The sequence below is a fragment of the Entelurus aequoreus genome, linkage group LG22, assembly GCF_033978785.1.
Source record: "Entelurus aequoreus isolate RoL-2023_Sb linkage group LG22, RoL_Eaeq_v1.1, whole genome shotgun sequence".
Classification (NCBI taxonomy): Eukaryota; Metazoa; Chordata; class Actinopteri; order Syngnathiformes; family Syngnathidae; genus Entelurus; species Entelurus aequoreus.
The window spans coordinates 31,672,682-31,690,654 of NC_084752.1; the positions used below are offsets into that span (position 1 = coordinate 31,672,682).

General features: G+C 40.7%; 2 protein-coding genes across 3 annotated transcripts in view; both read right to left on the reverse strand.

Moving 5' to 3' along the window:
• gaa2 (alpha glucosidase 2) overlaps nt 1-14,861 on the reverse strand; it is a 34,595-nt gene extending 19,734 nt beyond the window's left edge. The window contains exons 1-14 of one of the 2 annotated variants that reach the window (XM_062032888.1): nt 14,618-14,861; nt 13,772-13,850; nt 9,013-9,543; nt 7,546-7,691; nt 7,310-7,475; nt 7,145-7,241; nt 5,740-5,859; nt 5,498-5,616; nt 5,277-5,408; nt 5,091-5,201; nt 4,911-5,024; nt 393-477; nt 201-318; nt 7-140 (exon numbers count right to left, since the gene is read on the reverse strand). In XM_062032888.1, the coding sequence (XP_061888872.1) occupies nt 7-140; nt 201-318; nt 393-477; nt 4,911-5,024; nt 5,091-5,201; nt 5,277-5,408; nt 5,498-5,616; nt 5,740-5,859; nt 7,145-7,241; nt 7,310-7,475; nt 7,546-7,691; nt 9,013-9,543; nt 13,772-13,843 (1,945 nt within the window). In that variant the 5' untranslated portion in view covers nt 13,844-13,850; nt 14,618-14,861. Of the gene's footprint in view, nt 1-6; nt 141-200; nt 319-392; nt 478-4,910; nt 5,025-5,090; nt 5,202-5,276; nt 5,409-5,497; nt 5,617-5,739; nt 5,860-7,144; nt 7,242-7,309; nt 7,476-7,545; nt 7,692-9,012; nt 9,544-13,768; nt 13,851-14,617 lie in introns of both variants that reach the window. The other variant, XM_062032887.1, reaches the window with a different exon arrangement.
• Nucleotides 14,862-15,781: 920 nt separating this feature from the next.
• LOC133639914 (oocyte zinc finger protein XlCOF28-like) overlaps nt 15,782-17,973 on the reverse strand; it is a 23,427-nt gene continuing 21,235 nt past the window's right edge. The window contains exon 8 of the mRNA XM_062033602.1: nt 15,782-15,901. Coding sequence (XP_061889586.1) covers nt 15,782-15,901 — 120 coding nt within the window. The remainder of the gene's footprint in view (nt 15,902-17,973) is intronic.

Genomic DNA, 17,973 nt, shown 5'->3' on the forward strand with positions numbered 1-17,973 from the left:
TTTGACCTGATATGGAGGAGGACAAGTCCTTCCATTGGCTAATGTTGTCTCCTAGCCAATGGCCAGTGTACATCCCCTGGCTAGGGAAGGTGGAGCGAGATATCACAAAAGGTCTCTTGGCTAAGATCCTAATCAGGGCACTGGAGAAGAGAACAGAGAGCGAGAGAATGCAACAAATATGTTTAATTTCTAGTTCTAACCTTGCCGAGGCTTTTCCTTCCATGAGTCCATACAGGCTGTGGAGGTTATAGTGCGTCGACTGCTTCTGCTGCGCTGATGTGCATATAGTTTTAGCTCTCAACAAACCTCCCAGCACACCTAAAAGTATACAAAATATTACAACCTGATGGGTTATGTTTGTTGGGGCGCACTTTCAGCTCCATGTCTCCCACCTGGTGTGTATGGAGGATTCTCCAGGTTGTTTGATGGGCAGCCATTAGTGGAGCCATCTACGAAATTTGATGGTTCATTCATGTCCTAAATAAAAATGACACAAAACATGTGTACACAACATTAGGTACACAAATGCAGAGTGATGTGATTTATTACTTGCATTCTGTTGGCATATATCACGTGTCATGGTTCTGATTTGTCAGTGTAATTTGGCCTGACAATTTTTTTATATTTTCATGCCAAAGTGTTGGTTACTGCCCATCATATGATAACATATTGACTTAAAGGGGACCTAAGGTACATTTTGTCTTTTCTGATTTATAAACGTCTGGATATTAGTGTCACATCTTAAAGTACCAGTAGAGTGGAAAAACAGGTTGCCTCTATATTGAAGCTATTATCAAATATATCTGATTTATGACACCGAAAGACTTATAAAGTTTGCGAATAAATAAATATAATCAAATTAGTATCAATCTCACAGATATTCCTGAGCTATTTTGATGGATAACGAGGAAGCCAGTCACGTGACGTAAAAGGTAGGAGCCGCAGATCCCTTCCCCACCAAAAACAATGCTAACCGTGCAGTTTGTAAGCGCCAACAACAATTACTTTGGGGAAAATTATGATCCAGAAATGTATATTGTTGATCCTGAATATAAGGAGGATAGTCTACCAGTTTTTGAAGCTCTGCTAAACAAATCCAGTTTCAGTGAAACACTAAGCTTCATGTAGCTAAGTGCTAAACAAGTAATACAAACTACAAACATAATAAAACGATAGCTTACTGTACAATGTCTGCTCTTATTTCGATGACGACTGCAGGATGTCCATATTTTCCTTGTTTGTATTAAGAATTAATCATGATCCACACGAAAGGTTAACAAGGAAAAGTCTCCCTGCAGACACTGTCTTTGGTTGTGTGTGTTTGTCTCAATTTCCGGTTATAAAGGAAATGTCACAGATGAAAAACTTCTAGATTAACGGCTAAATCTTCCTATTATCCAGATAAAAGGCATGATTTATAATCTAGAATAACTTTGACGAGCCGAGACATGACGATGTGGGACATCGCTGCCGGCTCACAGTAAAAACAGCAGAGGGCTACTTAGCGGAGTATATCAGTCCGCCGCTAAAAAATAGTTTGTCTGCGTTAGTGCTTATAACAACATCGCTAACATTTGGTTAATATTCAGGTCACGATATGTATAAAGAGTATTGCTGGTGGGTTTTGGATGGTCTGGATTACTTTTTATGTGTTTATTTATTTACGACTTAGAATGCATAAAACAATCAAAACGTGTTCATGTCTTGTACAGGGATCAGGAATGATCGCACATGTCTCTCTAATTCTTGCGTATTTAAAGTATGACTGATCTAATACGATGGTCAGAGTGCAGAGAGTTACTCTAGTGACGTCAAGGTATTCGGAGCGGAATATTCAAATTTCTGGCATTTTGTGATGTGTCGTCGGTATTTTCACATACTTTGTGGATTGTAATGGATGGTTTAATAGTTTAATCATAAAAGTCAACTAGTTTTTTCACTCTGGCAGTTTAAAGGCCTACTGAAATGAATTTTTTTTATTTAAACGGGGATAGCAGATCTATTCTATGTGTCATACTTGATCATTTCGCGATATTGCCATATTTTTGCTGAAAGGATTTAGTATAGAACAACGACGATAAAGATTGCAACTTTTGGTATCTGATAAAAAAAAGGCTTGCCCCTACCGGAAGTAGCGTGACATAGTCAGTTGAACATATACGCAAAGTTCCCTATTGTTTACAATGATGGCCGCATGAAGTGAGAGAGATTCGGACCGAGAAAGCGACAATTTCCCCATTAATTTGAGCGAGGATGAAAGATTTGTGGATGAGTAAAGTGCAAGTGAAGGACTAGTGGGGAGTTGAAGCTATTCAGATAGGGAAGATGCTATGAGAGCCGGGGGTGACCTGATATTCAGCTGGGAATGACTACAACAGTAAATAAACACAAGACATATATATACTCTATTAGCCACAACACAACCAGGCTTATATTTAACATGCCACAAATTAATCCTGCATAAAAACACCTGCGTGTTTGTTATGCTAGCTCCTAGCTCCATAGAACACGCCAATACAATTCAAACACCTGATCAACACACACAATCACTCAGCCCAAAAGACCGTTCACCTAACCCAAGGTTCATAAAGCTTATATATTTTTAAAAAGTTACGTACGTGACGCGCACATACGGTCAAGTTATCAAATGTTTAGCAGCCAAGGCTGCATACTCACGGTACCTGATATTCAGCTGGGAATGACTACAACAGTAAATAAACACAAGACATATATATACTCTATTAGCCACAACACAACCAGGCTTATATTTAATATGCCACAAATTAATCCTGCATAATAACACCTGCGTGTTTGTTATGCTAGCTCCTAGCTCGTCTGCTAGCTCCTAGCTCCATAGAACACGCCAATACAATTCAAACACCTGATCAACACACACAATCACTCAGCCCAAAAGACCGTTCACCTAACCCAAGGTTCATAAAGCTTATATATTTTTAAAAAGTTACGTACGTGACGCGCACGTATGGTACGGTACGTGTTATGCTAGCTCCTAGCTCCTATGCTAGCTCCTAGCTCCATAGAACACGCCAATACAATTCAAACACCTGATCAACACACACAATCACTCAGCCCAAAAGACCGTTCACCTAACCCAAGGTTCATAAAGCTTATATATTTTTAAAAAGTTACGTACGTGACGCGCACGTACGGTACGTGTTATGCTAGCTCCTAGCTCCTATGCTAGCTCCTAGCTCCATAGAACACGCCAATACAATTCAAACACCTGATCAACACACACAATCACTCAGCCCAAAAGACCGTTCACCTAACCCAAGGTTCATAAAGCTTATATATTTTAAAAAAGTTACGTACATACGCAAAAAAAAGTTGCGCACATACGGTCAAGCGATCAAATGTTTAGAAGCCAAAGCTGCATACTCACAGTAGCACGTCTGCGTCTTTGTCATCCAAATCAAAGTAATCCTGGTAAGAGTCTGTGTTGTCCCAGTTCTCTACAGGCGTCTGTGTATCGAAGTCAAAAGTCCTCCTGGTTAGAGTCTCTGTTATCCGAGTTCTTCCATCTTGACTGCATCTTTCGGGAATGTAAACAAAGAAGCGCCGGCTGTGTACTGTTGTGGCTGACTACGTTCGAAAAATACGTCCATTTTGCACCGACAACTTTCTTCTTTGCTTGCCCAGCTTCCTTCTCCATAGTGCAATGAACATGATTGAAACAGATTCACGAACACAGATGTCCAGAATACTGTGGAATTATGAAATGAAAACAGAGCTTTTTCGTATTGGCTTCAATGTGGAAGGCATACCCGTGTTCCCCGGTCTACGTCACGCGCATACGTCATCCTCAGAGGCGCTTCGAACCGGAAGTTTAGCGGCAAATTTAAAATGTCACTTTATAAGTTAACCCGGCCGTATTGGCATGTGTTATAATGTTAAGATTTCATCATTGATATATAAACTATCAGACTGCGTGGTCGGTAGTAGTGGGTTTCAGTAGGCCTTTAATGTTCATGCATTTTGGTGAGAGCGTGCACAGTTTTGGGTGCCATTTTTGCTGGGTTTTTGCAGTTGGACATTCTTATTTAGACATCAAGTCAAACTCTCAGTCAGCTTTTCAGGCTATGAGGAGATACAAAAAAAGGTAGGCTAAAGTATTATTTTCATCTAACGGTGGCATGTGATAACAACACTTGTAATGTACTTTGTCGCCATGGAGGCGAGAATTAGTGATTTAGAAGTAGCTAAAACACTGCCAACTGCGGATGGACGTTAGCCGCTAGCTAGCTAGCCATGTCTTAAAGCAGCTCTTGCTGAGCAGCGTTTCAGTGTAATAGCGTCACCTTTATCATTAGTTTTTAAGCCAAAATGCGTACGTTCTCCCTTTTCTGTCCACACACTGTGTCTGCCTGTAAGTACTCAGTGATTGTGCGCTGCCGAACATGCTACTCTGCTCGTAAAACCAGCAATGTCACGACATGACGACGGCACGCCTTCATGCCCGTAAAAAAAAAAAAAAAAGAGAACCGGTAATTTTTAGAGGCGGTATAGTACTGATTATGATTAGTATCGCTGTACTTTACTAGTAAAGGTATACCGTACAACCCTAGTTTGTAGTATGATCAGAACATTTGAGCATTATGTTTGTGTTCAATTACAGTAATTGTGTTTATCCTAAACATCCCTGCCACTTCATTTTACACACTACGGCATTTTTAAGTCTTTTTGTTTTTTGACATACAGTATACCACAAAAATATCGTATCGTGGCCTCAATACCGTGATAATATCGTAACGTGAGATTTTGATACAGTTACATCTCTATTATTTACCATATACATGGTAAATTATGTTACTTAAAACATAACCAGTGTTATACAACAACTTTGGAGGTCCTTTACTTAAAAAAAATATCTACTGGTAGAGGTTACTTACAATCCATAATCCGTCAAAAGGCACCTGCTCATGGAACTTCTTTAGATTTTCGTACCACCATTCATGGGTTGCAGTATCAGAGAAATCAGGATATGCAGTCAGACCCGGCCAAACCTGGAAGGAACAGAATTAGGTCATTAGAAAAGCAAAGAACCCCAAGCGGCAGATCAGACCTCCAACCTTGCCAATCAGTGTCTTTCCTTCAGCGTCTTTAATAAAAACCCCTCTCTTTAGTCCTTCATCGTAGGGCAAGTAGGATCCTTCAGGCTGAACACTGCTGATACCAGAATCCTGCAGGTGACCAAGCCAACCATCACACTCCAGCAGAAACAGCACACATGAACACACGTGGGCTGCTGCACTCACAATGATCATGACATAGCGTTGGCCATGAGCGTGCAGGTCCTTCACCATGTCGGGCAGCTTTGCAAAGTTAATCGGGTCATAAGTGAAGTCCATAAACCTGTCCATGTAGTCAATATCGTTCCACATGACGTCCTTAACAAAGTACACGCAAAAACAGGCAGAAGTATTGGAAAAGCCAAAAATAAACTTTTAATGTATACACTATGCAGATTCCCCTCTACCTGAGGGACCCCATTATTCCTCATGCGCTTGACTACATCCCAGGTGGAGTCACTCGAATTAAAACCCCAGCGACACAGATGGTAGCCCAAAGCCCAGTAAATGGGCATTGCTGGAAGACCTAAGACATGAAAAAAAGACATTGAAAAGACACAATGAAGCAGTTTGTCTCTGAAAATGAATCCTCGTAAGGGATTACTTTGAAATTCAGAGGAGAGTCTCTATTTAGTGTGAGCACAGTCACCTATGACATCCAGATATTGTTCAACCACAGATCCGGGATCAGGACCCAGGAAGATGTAAAAGTCAAGGATGCCTCCAATTGTACGCCAGGTGATTGCCGGAGCGGGTTGCAGGATAACATCTGAGAAAATTGAGGACAGAAACTTTATTAGCAGTATTTTTTTACCTTGAAAAGAGTCTGAAAAGGATTAAATACAGGTGGTGCCAAAGTTGGTTTTGATATGGTTACGGCGCACAATAATCAAATTTGGTCAATAAAAGAGATTGTTGATTTACCACCTCCTTGTTATCCTTATAACGTATCAGCAGAGAATTCTTACAATAATTGGTTGGACAGTGTTCATCATTGTTTTATCTGTTGCCGCTTGTTGCCAGCTGTCACTCAGAGTTGCATTGCAAAATGGAACTAAATAAATTCTGTGTTTGATATACAGTTCAGGTTGTATTTTATTTTTAAGCTACGCATAGACTGGTTGTGTGCGGAGGATGCTGGTGCACTGCACGATTGAGCAACTGCACAGCTTAGAGGGAAAAGCGATCGATGGTGACCGTCGTGGAGCTAAGACAGACCTGGGTAAAATATGGCCGGTTAAGCTTTTTAATACAGCCTGCCGAATGATTCCAAATATATTATTTAAACCTTTAACATCAAAGCTGTAGTTTGCAATAAGATGTGCAGTGCCATTTTTAAATTGCAGTATGTCATATACGAGTCATTACGGCAGGACGACGAGGTTGTAATATGAAGCAGAGTAGGTGGTTGTTTACAGGGCAGGCAGGCAGCAGCAAGCAGCGCAAGTGTGGCTGAGACACAAGGAAGCAAGCTTTCTAAAACAAATTTCCGCAGAAAAGTGATATTATATCAGGCGTTTGGGTGTTTGACACTTGCGTTTCCGTGCTGTGTTTTGCTTGACTAAAAAACATGTCGCAGAGGTGGTCTGGGAAGTAAAGGAAGAGCGACGTTCATATTAGCTTATTTTATTGTTTTATTATTAGGTGCTGTAGTAGTGAATGGGCGCTTGTTTATAGTTGATGTTGTAAATCCCACATTCTTTATTCATGTACATTCTGGATGTCTTATTCAGTAAAAAAAAAAATTGTATTACGTTTTTTCGAGATGTCTGCAGTTTTTAGCATACGTATTGTGTGAGTTTTTCTGATGATTTTGATAACATGTCAGAAGACAGAGACATTATATAAAAATATATATTTTATTTATGTATTATGTATTATTTATGTAGTCATGTATTTTATGCCTTTTGTCTCCACTATAGTGAGCACAAAGTTTTGTGATTTCCTCCAAAATAACTTTCTGTTGTTGAAACAAAACTATATTCCTTTTCGTTTTTTCAGTTTTGTGGCCTTATCTATGCAACAATTTAGACTGAAACAGAAAACAGACTGACCCATTGCATTGCTGTTCAGAAGGAAGAAGCCATGTGCATTTCCATCATTCTCCATCACCAGGTAAAAGGGGTGAACTCCATACAGGTTAGTTTTTTCCTAAATTATTAAGAAAGAACACTATAGCAGGGCTGCACAAATCCCTGTCATAAAGAGGACTACATCACCATGGGGGGCACATCTCTGGCCCACATCGTGAGCGTGTCCCACTGGAGGTTGTGCAGGAAGGACGAGCGGTGCTCTCCCAGCCCGTAGATGAAGTTACTGGGCAGAGCGGTGGAGAACTGCAGGAACTGATCAGCGTAGAGGAGAGGAGCCACTGTGGTGTTTAAGCTGACAGTCGGACAGAGCGTGAACGTCACAGCAAGTACAGACAACGTCATATTCTGAACTTTTCACTTACAGCACAGTGCCAGTAGCGCTCCTCCTCACAATGAGGCCAAACGGCTCCCTTGAGAGCTCCACGGTGTAGGCAGGGCTTTCTGTCTTTTTGGTGATGATGGGAACTGAGATTGGGACTTCGTAGCGTGAACTTGAAGGGTCTGTGATCTTATTTAGGTGCCGATAACCAGAACACTGATTAATCACTTAATTTGCTACTGTAAACTGTATGTGTACTGCAACAAATAGCAGTACAATTTTACACTGTCAAAAGGGCATTGTGAAAAAGGTAATTAAATTCAATAAAAATAGAAGTGGCCCAAGACTATTGTGTACATCCTTTAACATTTTAACACAAAGTACATTTTAACCATGCCATGTCTGCTCACAATTTGTGGTATATTACTTATCTTCTTAATGAACTCTACTGTAAACAGACGCCACATACAGTATGTCCTATATGTAGTGGCCCCTGTGGTGAGGACATCTATTGGGACACATCTCTAGTACCAGTCAAAGTAAAGATAGTTACCATATTTTCCGGACTATAGAGCACACCGGTATATAAGCCGCACCCACTAAATTATAGAAGACAAAATTGTTTTTTCATATATTAGCCGCACCGCACTAATAATTTAAATGAGGTATTTAGACAGAACTATTTTGTATGTTCATTTCCACACCTCAATTGTTTACAAACAGTACCTGTCACACAGCAGTAAAACTGAGGATCAAACAAAATAGAAGTCATTGTCATGGACACACTAGCTGCGAAAGCTGGTTCTTCAATCAGTTAAACCGACTCAATAACTCCACAATGACGTTTTGGTGAATTTACTGAGGAATTTGTGAAACTGAAACAATACATAAAGCATGTAATTGTAGGTTAATAATACTAACACAGACACTTGTAAATGTGTTAGCATATTAGCTAATGCTAAAAGACGGTAGTTTGTTTACATAACGATAGCACATGCAAATATGCATGAAAATACTTCTATCAAACATGTAACATTTTAGTAAGTGTGAAATGTTTTAGTTATATTGTAAGTTAGTTGTTTGGTGTGATGAATGAGGAAACCATATGAGTAGAAACGCTAGACGACTAGTAGACGCTACGCCACTTATACTTCTGTTCAAAGCACAAAACAGAAGGAAAAACTGTTGACTTTCAACCCAAAGCACCTGCAGTGAGCGAACTCATCCAAAAAATGGTGCCATAGCACAAACAATAACACACATTTTCAGTCCATGTGTAGGTGTTACTATTTATGTTGTATATAAAAAAAAAAGTTATGGCCATTAGCAAAAAAAAAAATCCATAGATTAGCCGCAATAAACCGCTGAGTTGGTAAAAAAAGTAGAGGCTTATAGTCCAGAAAACAAGGTAGTTACAGTTAAATGAAATTTGTATGTGCCTATTTGAGTACAAATAGATACAATACAGTATGTAGCATAAAGTGAGGTGTGGTGTTAGCACTGAACTCACCCGGACACGCAGTTGTGTGTCCGACTCGTATCTGCTCTCAAACTCCAGAGTCATAATGTCTGCGGGGTAGTAAGTCTTCACCTCTTTTACGAGGGTACCGCTCTGCCCCAAGTCGGTGTCATTTATTGACCTGAGCGCATAGGATGGAAATTCCGGTGGATAAAAACACCAGGGGATACCGTCAGAAGAGGACGAAGCGATGAAGCAGCAATTCCTCGCTTCGCATAGCTCTCTGGTAACAACAACTCCCCTCTCCGGGTAACAGTCAAATCTCCACACCTCTGGGATTAGGCTGCAAGTCTCACGGAGACGGGACTTGGCCAAAGTGTCATTGACTGTGGAGACTGTTTCTTGCGCTTTGACTGGTGTTGGAGGTTTGTGCGGCAACAGGGTGTAGGGCCTGTGGAGCCAGAACGTGGTACCCACTAGCCAGCCACCGCACAAGAGCAGCAGCAGGCAGCCGATCACTATGAGGCTTGTGGTGATGGAGCATGGCAGCCGTCGTGGAAGCAGAGATACTCTGTCTGTCTCCTCGAAACACACAGAAAACATCAGACTCAAACGGTGTTAATTTTTTGGACCGATAATTTTCATCGTAGTTATCGTCAGCCTATTTGTCCCCTGACGAAAATAAGACGATAACTAATCAAAACAAATGCACATTGACTACTATGAAAAAATAACATCTTAATCAACGAATAAAAACAATACTTTTTTTTTTGAACAGAAATGAAATCCAATCATATTTAATTTCGTCTTGTAGATGGGTTGGACAAGTTCGGAATATATCCAATCACAGCTCTTTAACAGGGCACATATGAAAGAGGGGAGTTAGTTTTGAAGGACAGCCAATCAAATGATTTTGCTTATGAGATAAGTTGGGGTTCATGGCAAATCACTCTACTGAGACAGCCCTCACAAATTGTGACTAATGATAGGCTTCAGCACCCCTCGCGACCCCTAAAGGGACAAGCGGTAGAAAATGGATGGATGGATGGATTTGTTGTTAACAATGGATGCTGATGCATCATCTATGTTGCTGCTACTTGAAAATGGATGGATGGATGGATTTGTTGTTAACAATGGATGCTGATGCATCATCTATGTTGCTGCTACTTGATCTCAGCACTGCTTTCGATACCATTGATCATAACATTCTTAGAATGGGTCAAATCACGTATCGGTATGTCAGACTTGGCTTTTTTTATGGTTTAACTCCTATCTCACTGAAAAGATGCACTGTGTATCCCATAATAACATGACCTTGGAGTATGTTAAGGTACTGTGCAGAATCCCACAGGGTTCGGTGCTTGGCCCTGCTCTTCAGAATGTATATGCTGTCGCTAGGCAACACTGAAAGGTTGATTATTGGCCCTGTTAAACTCAAGCACCTGTTTAAGGATACCACTTTGAAATTCTATAAAACAATTATAAAAGCGACTCGATGAATTGGTATTATTTTCGACCCAACTCTTTAGTTTGAACTGCACATTAAAAGTGTTATTAAAACAGCCTTCTTTCATCTGTTATATCGCTAAAATACGTCCTATTTTGCCCATCAGTGACGTTACATCTCATCTCGATTACTGTAACGTATTATTTCCGGGTCTTATTATAACCACAATTAAAATATTACAGTTGGTTTCAAACGTGGCTGGTAGACTTCTGACAAAGACAATAAAGTTTGATCCTTTTATGGCTATACTGGCACACCTGCACCGGCTCACGGTTCACTTAAGATGCGACCAAGGTTTTATTACTTATGTACAAAATATTAAACTGTTTAGCACCATCTTATCCTGCTAATTTAATTTTACACTACGTTCCGTCCAGAGAGCTACGTTCCAAGAACGCCAGCTTATTGGTGATTCCCAAAGCTCGAAAAGAGTCTGTAGGCTCGAGAGCGTTTTTTATTCGGGCTCCAGTACTCTGGAATGCCCTACCAGCAAAAGTTAGAGTTGCCACTTTGGTAGAAGCATTTAAGTCGCAACTTAAAACTCATCTATAAACTGTAGTTTTTAAATATACTTTGTTTTAGACTAGTTGACCTGACACTTCTTTTTTTTGCCCTGCCCCCCTCTCCTGCAGGCAGAGGTTATCAGGTGGCCACGGATATTCCCTGGAGATTTACCAGTCCGGAGGATATGCTAGCTGTTTGTAAACCATGACCCAGGGTGGACAACTCTTCTAAAAAGTACCGGTATTCTTCAATTGCAGTATAGTATATTCTTTAATTAATAAGTACAGCTGTACTTTGTTAGTACCGATATACCATACAACTCGGACTGTGCGATATACTGGTATTATACTTTAGAAAGCGGTATATATTTGAGACAATACCGCCATACCGGTATATTTTGATGTGCCTTTTTACGGACGTTTGCTCTTCTCCGTGCCTGACAGGCGAAGTACAGGGCATCCTCTTTGGCTCACCCCTGCCCCTTGCGTGTTTACGGAGGCTCCCCTCTAACGCACAATGACGCACTGTGCATCAAACTTTTTAAAAAGTATGGCGTGCGGTGCCGACTTCTCAACTCGGTGCAGGCTAAGCTAGTGTAGTGTAGCGGCTGGGTAGCTGAAAAGTTATTTTAAACTGAACAGAGCGAGTAGAAGCTCATTTTAGCTCGAGCCGCATGGAGGAACATGATTCCCACATGGGCCAGACGGGTAAAATCATGGCATAATAACTTAAAAATACAACAACTACAACTTCAGACGGTTTTACTTCGGCCCAAAATAGAACAAGCACATTCTGAAAATGTACATCCATCCATCCATCCATTTTCTACCACTTGTCCCTTTCGGGGGTCGCACTGGGTGCTGGAGCCTATCCCAGCTGCATACAGGCGGAAGGCGGGGTACACCCTCACCACCTCATCGCACGGCCAACACAGATAGACATGTCACAAATTATTCTCTTGACAAAAAACTTCAAGTTAGTGGAAAATTCTTAGGAAAAGATTGGTGCAGTTGTAAAAACACCATGAAAAACACAATGAACTTAGACTTAAATCTCAGTGTATCTACAAAGCAATTAAACTTTAAGTCACAGCCCATCTAGGATTGAACAAAAACAAAATAAATCATAAATAAAAACTCTTGTATGTATCAACTACCTGTTGATTCTGAAGGCTTCGGGCAGATTTCGTACAGCATGGCAACATAAGCTAGCTGAATTCTGATTTGATAAAAACTCTGCTGGAAGGACCATAATATGACATGAAAATAATATAAATACTTTTAGATATTTAGGGAAAGTAAATTAAAAATTACTTTTATCTTTAAAGGCCTACTGAAATGAAATGTTCTTATTTAAACGGGGATAGCAGGTCCATTCTATGTGTCATACTTGATCATTTCGCGATATTGCCATATTTTTGCTGAAAGGATTTAGTAGAGAACATCGACGATAAAGTTCGCAACTTTTGTTCGCTGATAAAAAAGCCTTGCCTGTACCGGAAGTAGCATGACGTCACAGGTTGTGGAGCGCCTCACATCTGCACATTGTTTACAATCATGGCCAGCAGTAACGAGAGCGATTCGGACCGAGAAAGCGACGATTACCCCATTAATTTGAGCGAGGATGAAAGATTAGTGGATGAGGAAAGTGAGAGTGAAGGATTAGAGGGCAGTGGAAGCGATTCAGATAGGGAAGATGCTGTGAGAGGCGGGTGGGACCTGATATTCAGCTGGGAATGACTAAAACAGTAGATAAACACAAGACATATATATACTCTATTAGCCACAACACAACCAGGCTTATATTTAATATGCCACAAATTAATCCACATAACAAACACCTCCCCCCCCGTCCATATAACCCACCAATACAACTCAAACACCCGCACAACACACTCAATCTCACAGCCCAAAGTACCGTTCACCTCCGTAAAGTTCATACAGCACATATATTTTCCCAAAGTTACGTACGTGACATGCACATAGCGGCACGCACGGACGGGCAAGTGATCAAATGTTTGGAAGCCAAAGCTGTACTCACGGTAGCGCGTCTGCTATTCAACTCAAAGTCCTCCTGGTTGTGTTGCTGTAGCCAGGCGCTAATACACCGATCCCACCTACAGCTTTCTTCTTTGCTGTCTTCATTGTTCATTAAACAAATTGCAAAAGATTCACCAACACAAATGTCCAGAATACTGTGGAATTTTGCGATGAAAACAGACGACTTAATAGCTGGCCACAATGGTGTCCCAATATGTCCGCACAATCCGTGACGTCACGCACAAACGTCATCATACCGAGACGTTTTCAGCAGAATATTTTGCGGGAAATTTAAAATTGCACTTTACTAATCTAACCCGGCCGTATTGGCATGTGTTGCAATGTTAAGATTTCATCATTTATATATAAACTATCAGACTGCGTGGTCGGTAGTAGTGGGTTTCAGTAGGCCTTTAATTATGATCATGATTTCTGGTTATGTTAGGCCAACAGGAAGGCCTTGCTGGCCCTGACGACTGTATTTTAGTCGACAACATTTAGATGACTAAAATGTTGTGTAATTTTGTAGACTAAATCAATTCAGATGATTAAACTTTGACTAAAGCTAAAATAAATTTTTGTCAAACAATATAAAAAGCTAAATTAAAAACCGCTGTCAATACTAACACGGGACTTAAATGACTTCATTACCTCGCCTAGGGGAGGTCTGCGGTTTGGCTCCCGAATGTGTTTAGTTTAAACAAGAGTAATCATGGCATGCCATGCACTTGATAATAGATGAAGGCATAGAACTCACCACCTCTTCAACAAGGCGATTCCTCCCCTCGGATAACTGTACACTTTCTGGGTTCAGCAGCTTGTAGGACGCCATGGTGGCACTGTGTGAGGAGGGCAGAGTGCACCAATGGTACATGTCTTACATTTTCTCTGTCATGCAGGGAGTTAATAGTAACATGTACATATTCCGTACAATCGACCAGAAAATGGTAACACCCGAATAAGTTGTTCAACTTGTTTAAGTCGGGGTCCACGTTAATCAATTCATGGTATGATGTGATAGTATCGCAAAACTTACAATTTATGTTGATTTTCACTTTCTTTCTACAGGCTTGCACACTGCACTCATATTGTATTGTTGCATAATAGACAACTCATTTTCCAGAGCAAAGGGCAGATGCTCTAACCTTTGCTTGCCCCACAATAAGTATCGAGTAAACAAAATAGAATTGTATATATATATATATAAAGTTAAAGTACCACTGGTAGTCACACTAGGTGTGGTGAAATTACCCTCTGCATTTGACCCATCCCCTTGTTCACCCCGCTGGGAGGTGAGGGGAGCAGTGAGCAGCAGCGGTGGCCTCGCTCGGGAATCATTTTGGTGATTTAACCCCCAATTCCAACCCTTGATGCTGAGTGCCAAGCAGGGAGGTAATGGCTCCCATTTTTATAGTCTTATATATTTCTCACAAACATGACATATGTGTAGTAGAAGGATGTGTAAGTTAGTTTGACGACGTTGTCAGGAGGCACACGCTACCAGCTAGCTTTAGCACTATTTTTAGCATACCCGAGCTGGAATACGCTTAAAAGGAAGGTTGAATTTACCTTCTCTTAACTGGTTATTAGTCAACAAACTACTTACTGTACAACCTTTGGGCGGAGACGTCCTTTAATTGTCGCTGCGGAAGGTATTTAGTAAGTTTGTAGAACGCTACCACCACCAGTGTGTGCGTCTGTTGCTAAACATGACGCGTTTAAAGGTGTCGGATTTTGGAGGACTTCCGTTTAAAAAAAATGTTTCCTTTTTTTTTAACAATGTACATACAAACATATATCCTCAATGTACATACAACCAAGACACTTTCAAAAAATCTCAACAAGTTCAAACATACATCAGGTTGAGCAAATACTGTCTTTCTTCCGTTTAAAGATTCTACTACCGAGTACTGAGTCGAAAACCGCCGGGGTGCATTCAAGAACAGCAATGCATATTTTGGTAAAAATGTTTAAAACTAAGTCAAACCGATACAAAATTACACATTTCAATAACTGTGGTAATGATTCATGAGGAGCGACATTTATCGAAATATTTAAAGTAAATCGCATAGTTTTGATGAACAGAGAGCATTATGGTTTTGCAATGGTGAACGTTTATGAATTGGATATTGGAGCGTTCAAGAGCGTTGCACCAAATTCTGGTTCACCAAACACATGAGGCACCCCCATCCCACCCTAAACCCAATGCACACACACTTTTTATGTTTATATACCCCCCCAAAAAAACGAATTACTAAAAAGTGCCAACAAATTGAATGTATTGTAGCTGGAATAATATAAATTTAAAACAGGGGTCTTACTAGGATTTTTTCTACATTTGAAACATTTCTTTATGGTCTGCATAACATGCAATCAATCTAGGCTGACCATACGTCCTCTTTTTCCCCGGACATGTCCTCTTTTGCGGGGGTGTCCGGGCGGGGTTTCTTAAATGCCTCAAATGTCCAGCATTTTGAGTTAGGGTTGCATGCATTGGCGTTGTTAGGCCTATTTTAGGGGGGCTCAAGCCCCCCTAAAATATTCTTAAGCCCCCCTAAATAATTTGGGGATTTATTTTTAAAATTTTTTTACAAATACATGCCAACATATTCATTATAAAGTGACCCGGATATGAATTTAAATAAATAATCATATAACCTGTTATTATTCACTCAGTTTCCCCTCACTTTATAGCGTAAGGTAGAGAGCCGCTTTAGTGCGTCGGTATCCAATCCATTCCACTTGTTCATATAGAAAATGCCCACATCACTCAAAATCCAGTCCGCATTTTCTTTGCGACCTTCTTGCGGTCCTTGGACTTGTTCATATAGAAAATGCCAACATCACTCAAAATCCAGTCCGCATTTTCTCTGCGACCTTGCTTGCGGTCCTGCAGGTGTACAAAGCACATTAGCACACAGCACTGCAGAACAAGAACGTGAACGGATGCAAAATGGACATAAGAAACTTTTTCAAGAAAATAAGTATTCATCACTGCTTGTAGTAAAATGTATTAGCTCCACTTTACACCAGGTCTGTGTTTGACAAAAAAGTTACATTCCCGCTCTAAAACAATGCTGCTACTTAGTTAGCTAGTTAGCCTGAAATGCATCATGAAGGTCCTGGTTATTTATAAAGTTAAATGTGCACTCTTTTTTACCATTTGCTATCTTTGGGATTACTTCCTTCTGGAGCATCAGCTGTGTTTCTCACTTTACACATGGAGGAGAACAGGAGCTGAGCTCATTCACGTATGACTATCATCACCAATAGTCAACATGATCCACAACATCCTCTAGTATACCTTTAAGTATTTCATATATATATATATATATATATATATATATATATATATATATATATATATATATATATATATATATATATATATATATATATATATATATATATATATATATATATATATATATACACACACACACACACACACACACACACACACACACACACACACACACACACACACACACACACACACACACACACACACACACACACACACAGTTGTGCTTATAAGTTTACATACCCTGGGAGAATTTATGATTTCTTGGCCATTCTTCAGAGTATGAATGATAACACAAAAACCTTTCTTCCACTCATGCTTAATGGTTGTGAGAAGCTATTTATTGGCAAACAACTGTGTTTACTCTTTTTAAATCTAAATGACAAAAGAAAGTACCCAAATGACCCTAATCAAAAGTTTACATACCCCAGTGACTTTGATCTGATAACATGCACAAAAGTTGACACAAACAGGTTTGAATGGCTAATCAAGGTTCCAATCCTCACCTGTGACCTTTTTGTTTGTAATTAATGTGTGTGTATAAAAGGTCAGTGAGTTTCTGGGCTTCTGACAGACCATTGCACCTTTCATCCGATGCTGCACAGATGTTTCTGGATTCTGAGTCATCGGGAAGGCAAAATAATTGTCAAAGGATCTGCGGGAAAAGGTAATTGAACTGCATACGATAGGAAAGGGGTATAAAAAGATATCCAAGGAATTGAGAATGCCAATCAGCAGTGTTCAAACAGAACAGGAAGGCACTTGCATGGAGGGCCCTGAACGGCAGACCAGTGTATGGAGCTCCAACCTCCCCCGCCAAATCAAACTCAGCTTCTTCTGCGCGACAGTTGAGTCTGTTCTCCTCTATGGCAGCGAATGCTGGACCCTGAAGCCAACCCTGGAGAGGTCTCTGGATGGTTGCTACACCAGGATGCTGCGTGCAGTGCATAACATCAACAAGAGTGCGCACATAACCAACAGAGTCCTCTACAGGGGAATACCAAGGGTGAGCGAGAAGATTGCTGTAAGGAGAATGAGACTAGCAGGGCACTGCCAAAGGCATCAGGAGCTGCCAGCCAGCAAATTGGTACTGTGGCAACCAACACATGGGCATCGGTCAAGAGGACGTCCCACACTAACATACGTGGATGTACTCAAGAAGGATGCAGGAGCTCAGAGTACCAAGGAACTGGCCAAATGTATGGAGAATCGGGATGACTGGAAGCAACGATGGAAGGCTCGTCTGCGGACGACCTAGAGAGAGAGTGTTGAAACGCTGATTAAGAAGTGGAAAATGAGGGATTCAGGTAGACCAGCAAAGATTTCAGTCACAACAGCCAGGAAAATTGTTCGAGATGCAAAGAAAAATCCACAAATAACTTCAGCTGAAATACAGGACTCTCTGAAAAATTGTGGTGTGGCTGTTTCAAGATGCACAATAAGGAGGCACTTTAAGAAAAATGGGCTGCATGGTCGAGTGTCTCAAAGGGCTGCACAAGCCACAACGACATCAGATACCACAGCAATGGTGGTTATCCATTTAAAATGTTGCATAGATTATGTTTTACAGACCATCTCAAGCTGCTTTCTGACGGTCTTTTCAGGATGCGCCGTTTTGTCGGCGGTCTTACTGGCGTGCCTCCACTTCGTCTGCGTCC